This window comes from Cygnus olor, chromosome 5 (assembly GCF_009769625.2).
Source record: "Cygnus olor isolate bCygOlo1 chromosome 5, bCygOlo1.pri.v2, whole genome shotgun sequence".
Taxonomy (NCBI): domain Eukaryota; kingdom Metazoa; phylum Chordata; class Aves; order Anseriformes; family Anatidae; genus Cygnus; species Cygnus olor.
Window position 1 is genome coordinate 57,061,362 of NC_049173.1, and position 14,554 is coordinate 57,075,915.

The 14,554-nt window shown below is 42.0% G+C and overlaps 1 protein-coding gene across 2 annotated transcripts in view; it reads left to right on the forward strand.

The window, feature by feature from the left end:
* Positions 1 to 420: 420 nt before the first annotated feature.
* BBOX1 (gamma-butyrobetaine hydroxylase 1) overlaps positions 421 to 14,554 on the forward strand; it is a 40,272-nt gene continuing 26,138 nt past the window's right edge. Inside the window, exons 1-3 of one of the 2 annotated variants that reach the window (XM_040557393.1) lie at positions 421 to 617; positions 6,553 to 6,943; positions 8,609 to 8,723. In XM_040557393.1, the coding sequence (XP_040413327.1) occupies positions 6,587 to 6,943; positions 8,609 to 8,723 (472 nt within the window). In that variant the 5' untranslated portion in view covers positions 421 to 617; positions 6,553 to 6,586. The remainder of the gene's footprint in view (positions 618 to 6,552; positions 6,944 to 8,608; positions 8,724 to 14,554) is intronic. The other variant, XM_040557394.1, reaches the window with a different exon arrangement.

Sequence of the window (14,554 nt, forward strand, 5' to 3'; positions counted from 1 at the left end):
TCTTTCTCCTTTTGCTTCTAAGGGCACACGGCTCTTCACACCTGGTGAAGACAGCAAGGACACCCTCAGGTGTATTTTCTCCCAGGTCCTTGCTTTGTTCCTCTGGTCCAAAGAGGTTTCTTAGTCTGATCTATCCCACTGTTTATCCCTCTTCCCATCAAGACACTTGAGTTTGAAATGCCTGGGGAGCGTTTGTTAACCCCACGGGAGAAGAAGGCTCGGGAAACGACAGCTTTTCCCCGGCTTTGTCCTCGCATCCAGCCCAGACGCCTTTTAAAAACATCCCGCCTCCGTCAAACGCAAACCGGGAACCCAGAGACCGCGTTTGGGCCCGCTGGGGCCTGCCGCTGCCCCTTCCCCTACCCCTGCCTGCCTCCCCGAGCCGCCGCCAGGCGCCGGCCGGCAGGCGCGGGGCCCTCCCCGGGGCCGGGCCTGCGCCCTCCGCGCCCCGCCGCAGCCGGGGGGGCCGGGGCCGGGCCGGGTGCCTGCGGGGCCGGTGCCGGGGGTGCCCCGGGCTGGTTCGTACCGCCGAGGGGGAGCTCGGGGGCTGCAGCGTGGCCGGGGGCGGCCGCTCTGAGGTGAGGGGACCCCTCCTGGCGGCGTCCGTAATCGTGCAGGTACTGCTAACGAACGTGTCGCTGATCCCAGCCGGCAGGCGAGCGGGCGATGTCAGCTGGGGGGAGGCTTGAGGAGAGTGAAGGAGGGGGATTTGGGGGAAAGACAGCAGCGAGCATTAGCTGGAGGGCTGGGGAAGGCTGGAAGCGCGGCCTCCAGGTGGTGGTGCTCACCTCCCGTCCTAATCGCCTGGCAGCAAGCAGGCTGCCCCTTCGTGGTGCTGAGGCGGGCAAGCGAATATCGAGCACTGTGAACAGGAAAACCTTGGGCCTGGGACTGTGTGCGCGCATGAGACAGTGGGACTCATAAAAGCTCTTGGTAGCATTTGTTTTAAGCTATGAAAATCCGATGAATGGTAACTGAGAGCAGAGTTACGTATGGTGCCTTCGAGGGTCATGAAGATAGTAGCCCAGAGACGAGACACGCAGAGAGCTGGGGTGCAGAGAACTTGCTTTGCATTTTTCTGAGTTATTTGCTTTTCAATTTGACTGTGGTTATGAGCATGCTGATAACAACTTTAGGCAAACCAGTGAGTTCTGCTTCTCATTTAGTACAGAATGCAATTTCAAGTGTAAAATAGCACCACATGGATAAGTGTCTGCCTGGAAAGTTTGAGGGGGAAAGGGGATGAAAACTCCTGGGACTCTTGCTTGTAATTTAGCCTGCATTAGTCTGAGATTAGCATCCTACTTTTATTGATGGAGGAAAAAAAAAAAAAAAAAAGGAAAAACCTTTAAACAGTTGTCAATAAATCGAAAAACTACACTGAACTTGTTAGCAGAATCCATATGCTATGTGACTGAATCCATGAAGCATGTTCAATAGCCTGTTAGAATATGAGATGTGTTTTTCCCTTCTCTGCGGTGGCCTGGCACCAGGCATTTGGATTTGTTTTTCTTTACCAGCAGCTCCCTGCGTGTCTTGGACTCCAAGGTTTTTAGGACCTAATGTAGTAATTCTCTAGCATTTAGGACTGTGTCTTAGTTATTAGGAACACAGGAGTGTAACCCCATAGTTACGGCTGTGCCAGTCACTGATCAGGGCTGGAAACTCACAGCTCAGTGACACCGTTTGTAGATACACCGATCAGCGAAGCAGCGCTGTCTTTGTGTTAGTAAGTGGGAAGGCGGCAGGTAGCTTTTGTGTGGTACTTTTAAGTGAACGATAGCGGGATTTTCTGAAGACATCACTATGAACAGTTCTGAGCTCTTTACCGTCCTGTGGAGAACTCACCTTAATGTCCTGTATGTGCTCAGTGTAAAGAAGAATCACTTAGGAACAACACACAGTTTGCAGACGCATCCACCCAGTCCGTGGATGCCTCTCCTTGCAGCACACTGGAAATAGGAAGAGCCAGCAGGCAGGGCTTTCTTGTTCGTGTGGCAGCTAGAGCCTTGCCGGTGCTGTTGGAAGAATATTTTGCCCCAGCTTCACATGCTGTGTCACTCATTGCTCCGGGAGGGAGGCTGGGCTGTCATTCTGGCCAGAGCTGGGAGCTGGAGCTATCCTCCTGCCCTGGCAGGCTGGGAGCAGCAGCTGAGCAAGCAGACCCATGGAGCAAGTGAGGGCGAGGGGGCACGGAGCACCAGGGTGAGTGGTGACATCGTGACAAACCCCGGGTGGCTGGGAACTGCTTCACATCCAGAGTGGTCTGGTGAAGGCATGCCAGCTTGCTGCTGTGTACAACTCGACCCAGAATGCTCTAGCACCCCACTGATGCTAACAGTAAAAAAAAGAAACAAAAAAAAAAAAAACTGCTGAGGGGGGAATATTTTTCTGAGAAACAACATATGGGACAAAAACTAGACTTCCAGAACTATTTGATTTGTATGTCTGAGAAGAAAAACGTCTAGAGGGCTGTAGCAGATATTTTTAATCATTGTCATCTGGGTTTTCATTTTAATAATGACACAATGATATGACTAACTCGAGGAAAACAATAAACAGCCTTTTTATTGTTACAAGGTTTCTCTCAGTAGGTGGTTAACCCGAACGCTTGCTTTACAATGAAGACAGAAACAGAAGTTGTAATGCAAACACTGTTGTATATTTTAAAAGTGAACGCTTAACTTCACCACAAGGGAAATCTTCTGCTATAATAGTTTGCATGGCTTCCTCTCGCATACCTACCAACCTAACACTGGATCCAAAGGGCCTGATTCTCTCCTAATTAACAGTAGTGTCATTTGGGTGCAAGTCTACTCACTTCAGTAAATAGACATCATAAACGAAAAATCTGAATAGGCTTGGAGTCTTGGGGCACAGTAATAGTAGACAAAATAGATCTGTATATTAAAAAACCCACATACTGTGATTTTTATTAATCCCGCAAAGCGTGCGGTGCAATTGTTTCCTACCCGAAGCGTATAGAAGGCTTCTGCTGCAGTCTGTGAAAGAGATCCTCCCCTCTCTCTGGGGTGCAGAGGCTGGCTATTCAGTGTCTGGCTGTTAGGACTGGAAGTATTTCAAGAGAGCACTTTGTGGTTCACAATAGGTTAGACCTACGATGCCAAAACCTGACGTCGCTTGGAACGGGGGTGCTACTGACAGCAGTGGAGGCTTGCTCTGCATGGCAGTAAAGTTTAGGGCTGCTACCATCCACGATTCTCCCAGCAGTGTTGTGCATAGTGAGTTGTATACAGAAACAGTGGTCTGGGAACAGGAGCACCAGTTCATCATAAAATTACCGCCATGAAACGTCTTGCAGAGTGTAAACACCGACAGTGTAACATCCGTGTCAGAGCTAACTGCTGGGGCTCTTCTTGTAGCTGGTGGAGAGAAAAAAGAGTTCAGTTTGTCTCATCCTGAAGCAGGTTTCTGCAAAGGTCAGGTGAATTGTGACCTAAATGTGCCTGTTAGTTATGGGTGTTGCAGATGGCTCCTGCGATGTTTGAGTGTAGGTGACTGGTACATGTCTGAAGTGAGGCAAGATGAACACCACCGTGCCATGCTTCTCACATCTAAGCAAAGTTGGAAATTCCCCTTTGGCTTACAGCCTTCCCCATTGTAACATAAATTATGTGTAACTTCCAGAAGATCTGGTTATTTATCTATTTGTTTTTAATCTAGAAATTGTGTCTGGCAGGATTGGTTGCATCTGATTTTTGAGGTTGACCTTTGTTCCAAAGCATTTACGAAGCTTTCTGTCACTGACTTAGACGAAATTCTGCTTGAGATAGGTTTTGTGTGACTGAGTTATCATTACCGTGTGAACAAATACCAGTTGAACAACATCTGTGACAGGAAGACAGTAAACTTACCTTAATTTCTTGTCATAGAAAATATTCTGACATGGTTTTCTAGTACCAGAAGTACTACAAGGGGCCTCTTAGGAGCAAGTTCAGATTTCTTACCTGAATGGTAAAATACGAGAAGCCTAGACAGCCTTTGAATCTGTCAGACTTCAAATAGGACTGCGGACTTGGTGATGAATGTTCCCTGAAGGGCATGCAGAAATTAAAGGCTTAATTACTTTTTTCATTAAGACTCTAATGATGAAAGTGATTTAACAGGTTGTGGAGTTAAACAATAAGTATGCGAATAATAAAGTTATTTGGCAAGCCACGTTAATTAAAATGAGAAAATTGTGCACGAAAGTTTATCTGAACAACTGGATGGCTTGATATACCAAATGTATGAAATACATTATAGGCAAAGCACATAATGATCTAATTAGGTGGATGTTTTACATAACCAAAAAGATCTAGTTCTCAGAATTTTCCCTGGTAAGCCAGAGGAGCTTCCTGGTGGCCTTGAACTTCGAAAATCAAATCTGGTTCTCCCGGTCTTGTCCTAACCAGATGCGTAAAGGAATGCCTCCGTACATGTAGTGCACAGAGATGTGTCGTCTGTGATCCTCAGAGATGAGGAGCTGGGCTGGCTGAGTGGTTGGTTCTGGGAAGAGTGCTCTGCGCTTGGATAATTTCTACCCTGGAAGACAGGTGGAATAAATTGATCCTACCGTTTAGGTTGCTTGTATGCTTTCTAACCTTGTTCTTAAATTGAAGTGGCCATGAGTGCAATGCTTTGGGCTGAATTCGGTAGTCGTGATGTCAGGCGTTTGATGATTGTGCTTACACAACTGTGCCTTGCAAGGGGCAGCTTCCCCTTCACCCATCTTAGATAAACTGGATAAGAGGTGTTTGTGAGGATACCCAGATCTGTCAAGTTGTGCTGTCTTTGGAAGTGGATAGTGGTAGCTTTTGGGGGATTCAGGTGACTTAGTATGCAGATGGGCAAGTAGCGACAGCCTCGGAGTTACCTAAGCAAGTAGGCAGTGGTTTTGTGGCTTGCACTCCTGCATCTAAATGGTCCTGATTCCACCTAAACAGTATGTTGGTTAATTAAGTGTGCTTTTGGTTCTCATCCATTGTCATCAAATAATCCACTGCCTTGAACAGAACTACTATGTAACCAGTACAGATGCCGCAGAAGTTTACAATATGTTAAAGCAGAGGTGTTACTACTTGCTTGGAAACCAGCTCTTCTAAAGTTTCACTACATTGGAAACATTCATTGTGTTCCAGTACTTGTCTTTTGTTTCGAAGAGATTAGGATAAGTATCCAATTGTTGTGCGTTAAGAAACCTAAAACATACCCTGGCTTTGCAGTCATACATAATAAAACTTTGTGCAAGACGTTTCAGAAGGAAACTGCAGCCAGTCCCCTGGTGTAAATATTTTTACAGTCAACAGGAAAATTGCTGTACTTGACTTGTGCTTTGAAATTAAGGTAGAGATATATGTGTATGTATTTACATAGGTATGTGTGTGTGCATATATGTGTGTGTGTGTATAAAAGGAAAGATATGTCTGGAGATGAACCCATTTTTGGATAAAACAGATTAGAGTCTGTGTGCAGAAAGCTGTTCCTCAGGCTGAACTGCAAGTGAAAGTTGGTAATTAATGGGTTCTGATGGGACTGCTATGCCCAGACAAAAGAAAGTAGAAATCAATATTCTGCTTTGCTGTACTCAATCAAATGAAATAAAAACAAAAGGAGACCCTGGGGCCCTATACAGCATAATTCTAACTTATAGAGAGGAAAGGAAAAAAATCAAAAACCTTCTGACAACTTCTGTAGGTTTTAGTGTGTCAAAATACTGATGTTAATGAGGTTTTCCCTGTGCAAAGACAAGTGGGGAGGCTTTGGTCCTGACAGGGCATCAATATTTTGCCCTCTGAGTGGAAGAACAAAAACAACAGAAAAAAACACTGAACACATGGGAAATAAATACACAAACTTCAAAATGATTAAACAGTCTATTAAAAACAAATGTGATGTTTTATTGATTTGAGGGGAGGCCAAGTGCTTTTCTGAATAAGAAAAACATTAGATCAGAACTTCTCTTGTAATTTAAGGTTTGGATGCGTCATCTTTCTTCAGTACAGCATACAGCTAACTTTAAATATTCAATTAGCTTTAAATAATCCAGTCTACTTATAGAAAGCAGGCTGCCTGTGCAAGGAGAAATGAGCTCTTGCAGAACTCTGCCGTAGCTCGAGTCGTATTTCCAAAGCTTTTCCCTCCAAGGAAATGGATGCAGAGTTCGCTTTTCTATAGTGTTGAGAGCAGGAATTAAGGTATGTGCACTTTAGAGCCTTAGCTTTTCAGCATGATTGGTAGCAGCACCTACGTTTGATTTGTGGAGCTCATCTCAAAGTGTCTTTTATAAAGAGCCAATTTATGCAGTAAGTATTGAACTGACTGCAGGAACTAAAGATGAACAAGATGGTGAATCAAAGTGAAGCTCTGCTGATCCCAGGACTTTCTGAATAGACGGGTCCGAATGCACCCTCCGTGCCTCAAAAAAACATAAACAGGATAATGAACGTTCCTAAATGTTGAGGTAGAAGGCAGGTGGGGAGAGCCATCTTAACATGCTCTTTCTGTTACAGTTACTCCTTCGGTAACAAACTGCTCTTCACCCTGTTGTAGGAGCTCTCTGTCCGGGGGTGTCACAGAGGCCACGATGTGGAGGCTGGCAGCTCACATCCTGCGGGGGACCAAAGTCCACTCCGTGCTCCAGGGCAGGCGTGTGCTCGCCGCAGCCACCCTACTGCCGTGCCACTGGCAGGGGACAGCGCGAGGGGCCCACACCAGCGACATGAGCACAGCAATACAGAAGGTGGAGGCTCCGGACGCGGAGCACCTCGTCCACGTGCAGTGGGAGGATGGGAGCGAGAGCCGCTACCCGTGCGTCTGGCTGAGAGACAACTGCCAGTGCCCCGACTGCTTCCTGCGCTCGGCCAAGGCACGCAGGCTGCTCTTCGAGGAACTCGATGTTGACATCGTGGCAAAGGAAGTCACTCTGACAGACGGAAAAAAGGTACTCGAAGAAGCACTGATTGTGCTTCTAGGGAAACATGTTTAACGATACTCGTTAATCTGCAAGTTGGAGATAACCCCAGGATATGCTGTAACTGTAATTCTTTTATCCACGATCAATAGCGTGGATTTGCACAGCTTTTAAGAATAACCCAAGGATCTAATGGGAGTAATTTGGGCAAGTTGGGTCTTCCCAATGTATATGAAACTACTTTATAAATGTGATGCATCGGGCACAAAAACAGTTTCTAGAACATAATTGTTCTTTTTTAAATGTTTCCTCATTATCAGATGTTGAAAAGAAAATGTAGGCATTCCCCACGCTTCTAATTTTGCGTTAACATCTGTTTTTTTTCTCTTTATTCTATAAGTGACTTGCAAATTAGAAAAACAAATGGGAAAGTGATGATAATCTTAATTCATAACAAAGATATCAGTGTACTAGCTGATACCTTACCTTCCAATGTGCGAAAGACTTCATTTTAGAGCAAACACTCAAACTGAAGTTGAACCCAATATTCAGTGCTGGCCTAGTGTCTGTATCTGTGTCTATCCATCTACGTTAATGTTTGGTCACGAAAAAGAGAGGTTATTGGGCAAGAGGGGAGAGGAACTGCCCTTGCTGTAAATTTTAATCTTTCCTGACATATGTAAATGCCTAGTATATTATCTAGATTTTATATGCTTATTTACAAGCAGTACATAGCTCCCTTGATGTGCAAACTCACTTCCTTCATTTTGCAGTTAAAGAGGTTTAAAACATGTTAAAGACAGGGCAATCAGCCCTGTAACAGCCCGGGCAGGACGTGGCTCATCTGCAAGACAAGGTGCTGTGTTTATTTAGGATCCCAAGTTGATGGTTCGTTACCAAAAGTAACGCTGTGTAAATTCATCCTTTGAATGAGCAAATGTACTGATAGTAGAGGGATTGCCTGCTTCTGTGTACACTGGAAGCACAACGCTAATCATAAACTAATGCTGGTGTTTTACCATAACATGAACGGCCAGAATTTTGTGAAATGGGGATCGAAGCCTACACAGCAGATGAGAGAATTCCATGGGGTGTGTGTGCTGCGCTGAGCTCTTTGGTTCATGGCAAGGAAAGCTTTACACTTTCTTTCCTTTTTTTTCAGGAATTGAAAAAAATACATTTATTTGAAAGGGGGAAAACATGTCAAAACTAGGGAAATTATTTGTCTCCTAACATTTTTTACATCTGTCTGTCTTGTCCTTTTTCTGTTTTGACAGCTGTCAGTGTTTTGGAAGATATTTTTGCTCTCTTCTGAGTTGGTGATAAAGTGCTCTCCTCAGTGGCGTGTGCCAGGTTCTGTGATTCCCCACTCTCTGCTAAGCAAAGCACACACAGTGACAGCAGCCCGCACAAAATAGCAAATTAGGTCATGTGCTTATGTGAAAATAACCATCTATAAATGGTATCAGAATTTGGGTGGTGTTCAGATTGGGATTTCATTAATTGTTTGCAGTTACACTGCAAGGAAGCCTGAGCTGTGATATTACTGATTGAAATATTGCAATATTTGTAATTTCTAAGGTTTGAGTTTTTAGTTGTTTTTTTTTTGTTTGTTTGTTTGTTTGGTCTACATGGTGTGTTTTTTGTTTTGTTTTGTTTTTTTTTCTAAAATGACCTTTCTTTTTATTTTATAAGATATCTATTACGTGGCCCGATGAACACACAAGCGAATATGAAGCTGAGTGGTTGAAAAAACGATGCTTCTCTGAAGCAGCCAGAGCAGAAATGCGAGAAGATTTGTTTTTACCAGGTAGGAGTTCAAACCGCATCTGTGACACAGGTTTCAAATGCAGGTGGTCTGACGCTGCCAGCCCCATCTAGAGGGTCCTTGCATGAGGACCAAGTCCGCCCAGCTCAAGCAAGCACAGCCACTCTTGGGAACATGTTTTTTGCCCTTTCCTCTCTTCTAACCTGTGGACTACAGGCCAGGAGCAGCCACCCGTGACTGCTGTGTCCTGGGTCAATTGCAGGGAGAGCAGCGTTCAGCTGCTTGGTCTGTGTTTACTTTCCTAAAAGACACTTCCTTTCAGATAGTTTTGGGGGTCTTAAAATGAGGCTTGTGCAGCACCATTGATCTGTGATAAAGCATATGTCGGCGGTCTTCAAATTATTTAAAGCTTTATTTTTAGAAGAAATCTTTAGAATTGCAAGGGAGTTATAACTGAAATATTTTTCCCTTTCCATGGCCTTCTGTTAAAAAGTAACCACATAGCATACCAGTGTCTTGTGCTGAAGTTCAGGCTGTGTTTGCTCTGTGTCTGATTCTTCCTGCAGTAGTTGACCGTCCTTTGGAAAAGAAGCAATTTGTGCAACTGGCAGTGAAACACTGACCATACAAGCAATGGTGACCCACGACACATCATTCACCATTTTGAGGGAATGATTATAAAATCACCAGGTTTGCCATGATGCACATTATCATTTCTTCTTTCTTCGGCAGTCTTTCATACTGTGGGCATGAAACGTGTGAAAACTTGCAAGATTTCTGCAGTTGCCCTTGACAGTGTTCCTGTGAGTTCTGCTGTTGCAGAAAGCTGTGGATCAGTATTCAGAGCTAAGACTGTATCCATTAAAATAGGGTATTATTTTAGTAAAAGAAAGTATAGGCAGGCTGATGGTGTGAAATTCAGATCCAGCTATCGGTTCCAGCAGAGCTCAGCAAAAGGAAAGTCTGGGGTTGGTTTATGCTTCTTTTTTTGATGTGTTTTTTTCTAACAAAGAAAGGAGAAAGGTTTTGTTTTGTTTTGTTTTTTTCCTGAAAGATTATAAATGGGAAAGCATAAGGCCCTAAGTATCACCCACTTCTGAGTTTTGTTTGGCACTTAGGGACAGCTCAAGGGGCCCATTATCTTTCCCAATTTCTGCCAGTCAAATCTTCCTTAGCTCCTAGCACCCATTTTCCTAAACAGAAGCCAGTTATTTAGATTCAGCCTTTTACATCTATCTTAAAACTTCAGTTATGAGTAGTATTTCCATTCATTTCAGTGGATCATGTAACAGATGTCTAGTAGTTCAGAGTGGAACTTTTTTCCTCTGGTGATTGATATAAACGTATATGTCTACTTTTGCCTTGGCAAGAACAAACTACACTGTTTACTATTTAGGAGGCTTGGGCATAATTCCCAGAATGAACATGATGAAGATGCAAACCTCATATAGGGAAACTACATTTGATTTCTCAGCTAGTGAGAACTTGTATTTGGAAAAATGAAGATGGTGTGGAAGTTAACGGACATTTTATAGCCTTTGGGGGGATCAATGAAAATCAATTGTTGCTCTAATTAATGTCCAGACAAATTAGTTTAGATCTCTGGCTAAGTTTATTAGCAAAGGGATCAATAACTGTAATTTTGGGAATTCAGATATATAATGCTTCTTTTTTCCCTCCATTATGAAGCCTTAACTGGGTATGATTTGGCTTCTCACGCACATGTTTACACTGAGCTTACTCTCAGGATCTAAATACGATGCTTGTTTTGGAGGCCACTTCTCCCCTCTGCTGCTGCTGTTCTCTAGTGGAGCAGTCCAGATAAAATAAACACTAATGATACTTTTTGTTCTTTGTGCAATGCTTTGCAAATTCTATTTTCCATGGTAGATCTGAGTAAATATGTTTATGGAAGTTGCACTAAGTAAGGGCCTGCATTAACTTTGGCTTTGTGTTGTAGTGTCATTCTGCTCTTTCTCAGATTCCCAGAAAAGATCTGGCGCATTACAATGGATTGCTTCTTCCAGCGTTTCTCAGGTTTCGTTTGCAAAGAAGGCTGAAGTTATAAAGGATGTGAATTTGCTTCTTGGCTGTTTGAGACCTGTTTCTCATTGTGTATCAGGATAAGTTTAGAATCAGCTTCCTTCTGGTCAGTGCAGTTACACCACTGCAAATTACATGCTCTTAAGTAGCTAATCATATCCCAGCAGCATAGCATTACAGATGACATGAAATGCCAGCCCTGCATACTGGTTCAGCAAATACAAGAGCAAGCTCACCAGACTGCTGTAGTTAGAGGTTAACCTTCACTGCTGACATTATCACAGCTGTGGCTTTTTTCTTTTTTTTTTTCTTTTTTTCTTTTTTTTTTATTTTAAGTGGTTATTTGCATTTCATGTTGCTTTTATGGTGATTCTTGTTGTAATTTCTTTTCCAAAAAATTAGATGTCAAGCGTGTGTCAAACCAGAAAAAAGAGTAGGTTGTACCTTCACTGCATGATGGAAGTGACTATAATAACTCCATGGCAGTATGTCAGGAGTACCCTTTTAGAAACAGTGCCAGACCTTATCAGTGTGGTATGCAAAGTCCGCTGTGTGTGTACACTGAGGCTTTTTTCAGCCTGGCCTAGGTTAAAACCTAGGTTAGGTTAAAGGCCTCAGACAGCAATGGTCCTTTAAAATGTGGTAATATAATACTGAATATGTATCTGATTCCACTAAAGTTTGAATCGGGATATTAACACTGTCATTGGTGTTTTCAGTTTTTCTATGGGGCCCTGATAGATAACTTCTTAAGAGAAAGAAGTTAAAATGTTTGTTTGTTTGTTTGTTTGTTACTAAAAGAGTTTGTTCATTTGAATATATCCTATAGTAATAATTAACGAGAACTGCCCCTGTGAGCTAGGCTGCCGTATACGTGTGCTAAGTAATTGCATTGGGTTGACATGGCAAGGGTGCAGTACAGCAGAAATGAGGATGTCCCACAACAAACACTGAAATGCCTATTTAGACAAAATGTCTGAAAGCAATAGGTTACAAATCAGGAAAGTTTCTTAAAAGCAGTAAAAAGCTTTAAAAGGCAGAAACTCCCGATAGTTTGTTCACTCATGGTGAACACCTTCCATCTCCTGAAGTAGTGGTTTCCAGAGTGCCTCTGCTCCTTTTTTTTTCCCTCATTTGTGTGACAGCTGTCACTGCTGAACTGCTGGAGAGAACAGCACACTGACACAGGCAGTCAAAACCAGAGGATGCAGACTCCAGGTCTGTGCTTTGTTTTTCAGTCCTTGTTTATTTTGCCATGTGGCTCATAACAGTGCAACCTTCCAGAATTTTAATTTCAGTGTTTCAGCTGGTTATTAGTTGCTTTGCTTCAGCGATTTGTGGCTTTGGCAATTTCAGAGCTGTAATTGCTAGCAGAGTTAAGTCGTGCACTTTGAGAAGCACAAATACAACAGCTTGCAGGCAAGCTTGTGCACTGTGGGCATCCATACTGCCTGTGGCTGCAGTGCTACCTAAATACAGACGTATCCATACAGTCCTCTAGCTCGTATGCATGTGTCAGTGGTGCCTGAGTTCATCAGACATGTATAAAATACATTTTCTGAAATGGTGATGTCTTCGTTCCTAAAAGATTTGTATTTTTTGCAGAAGGTGGCAATTGTGCCAGTGAAATCTTTTTTTTTTTTTTTTTTCCCTGTCATTTAGTTTTACTGCAGATCAGTTTCAATAACTATTTTGCATGTCTTTCTTCTCTGGGAAAAAGACAAAACTTTCTGATGAAGCTTTTTCTAAAAGTAACCATTCATTCCTGGAAACTCTCAAACCAGTTATTTCTGAGACACATTTTCAACAGGGATATAAAGTTATTGTCTTTTGAGAAAGGTTGTTAGAAACAGATGTCTACTAGGTTGCTTTTTTTTTCCCAATTTATATAAAAGAGAAAATTTTTTGAGTGCATTATACCACACAACTCCAAGTAATTACCAGTGTTTGATTTTTTTTTTACATTGAGTATCCATTACTGTGGGTCTAAAATGGAAGGGAAAATAACTCTGACTAAATTCAATAGTTTTAATCAGAAAAAAATCCAGATTTTCCAATCCATTCACTTTTAGAGTGCTAAATACTTAAAATACATATATATATATTTGTTTTACTCTGAAAACAAGTATATGAATGAAAAATGTCATTCTCTTTCATTTATTCCCCAATAAAAGATTCTAAGCTTGCCAATTAATACTTTCTGTAGCACAACGTAAACGCTGAATAATTAATTCCAAGTCTTTGTTGGTGAGTGCACGCTGTCTGCAGAAATTGGGCAAAGGCCATCTTCTCATTTTGTGCAGACTTCTGATGTAGAGTCTTTCTGTGGCTAACCTGGTATGATCAAGAAATGATATATTTTTTTTTTTTCCCTAAAATTATTATTCTGAAGTTGGAAGATGTGATGACTACTTCTTTCAAAAGCAGGTCATTCTTTCCACTTTGAAAAGCACCTAGATCTGGGTTTTTATTAATTGTAATGCAATTGGTCAATAAAGATGTGAAATAACTCTACAAGACCTTTGTTTTTATCCCTTGGGAATCATTCAGCTACACAGAGATTTTTAATATGGCAACTGTATCTGTGCTGTGCGGGTGAGAACTAAGGCTGTCCAAACACTAATGACTCGCTGCTATCTTTCTTGCTCTCTCAGGTTTTAGAGCTTACGTTCTTAAATTTCTGCCGGAGTACAATGGAAACTATATTAACTGTGGTTACATCGTGGAAAAAAAACATGCTATACTGACATGATAAAATAATAAGGAACATGAGCGGGATCATTTACCACCAAGAAATACTGGCAAAGAGCTCGATCCTTGCTTAGTGCAGCTTTTAGATAGATTCTCAAGCTGTAGGGGGGGATGTGGATAAAAATGGGAATAATGTTCATGGTGTTCAGTGTATGGAAGAATAACATTTTCTGTGAAGCACACAATCTTTCTTTTTAATATTCTTAAGTAGAAGAACGTGAATATCTTAGCATCACAGGATCTTTTTTAGTTTTATTATGTATGCTTTCCTGTCCCTTTCCCAAAGAACTGTGAACCTGCTAATTTGTCAAATTGTAAATATTGGAGAGCGTATAACTTTCTCACGTGGGGCTGAGGAGAAGGAAATCTTCATAAATATTGCTGCTTTTAGTGTTGACTTGTCTCTCTCCTCCTCCTGTTGAAATTACTAGTGTTGTACTTAAGTCGCTGTGATGGTCTCTGGGACCCATCAGGAAAGGAAGTCCTTCATTGTTTTTCAGGCATATATGCATCATTTAAAAGTAGTTCATGCCTATGTCAGACATAAATGATAGAAATTAGACCCAAGATCCAAGATCTGTTGCAGCTACCAGAAGGGTTAGAACTAGCACCAATATATTTGAGTTAAACCCTATGATATCTCTGGGGAAAAAAAAAAAAATTAGTAGTATATAAAGTGTAAATATTAAAAAGACTGTACAAAACTCTATGCTAAAAGTCATTAAATGAAAGTTGCCATATAACCTACTCTTTTCAATTCATTAAATGTACCTGATAAAAACAATCATCTGGCAGTCAGCTGTAGAAAGCCAATGTGACTGTCAGCCAATTTCCCCTTTGCTAATAGTAAATGCGTTTATTATGCACACTGCCTCGAGCTGATACTTAAATCATGCAAGTTTCTCCCTATTTTCTGTGGCTTTATCGCTGCAAATGAATCGCTTTATTTTAGTGTGGCTCTAAAAACCTTTTCCACTTGCTTCTGTTGATGGAGATTATTCCTTTCTAATATTTTGAAAGGTTTGGGCAGTGCTGTGAAGGCATTGGTTTGTTGTATGCTCTAAATATGCAAGTTTGTT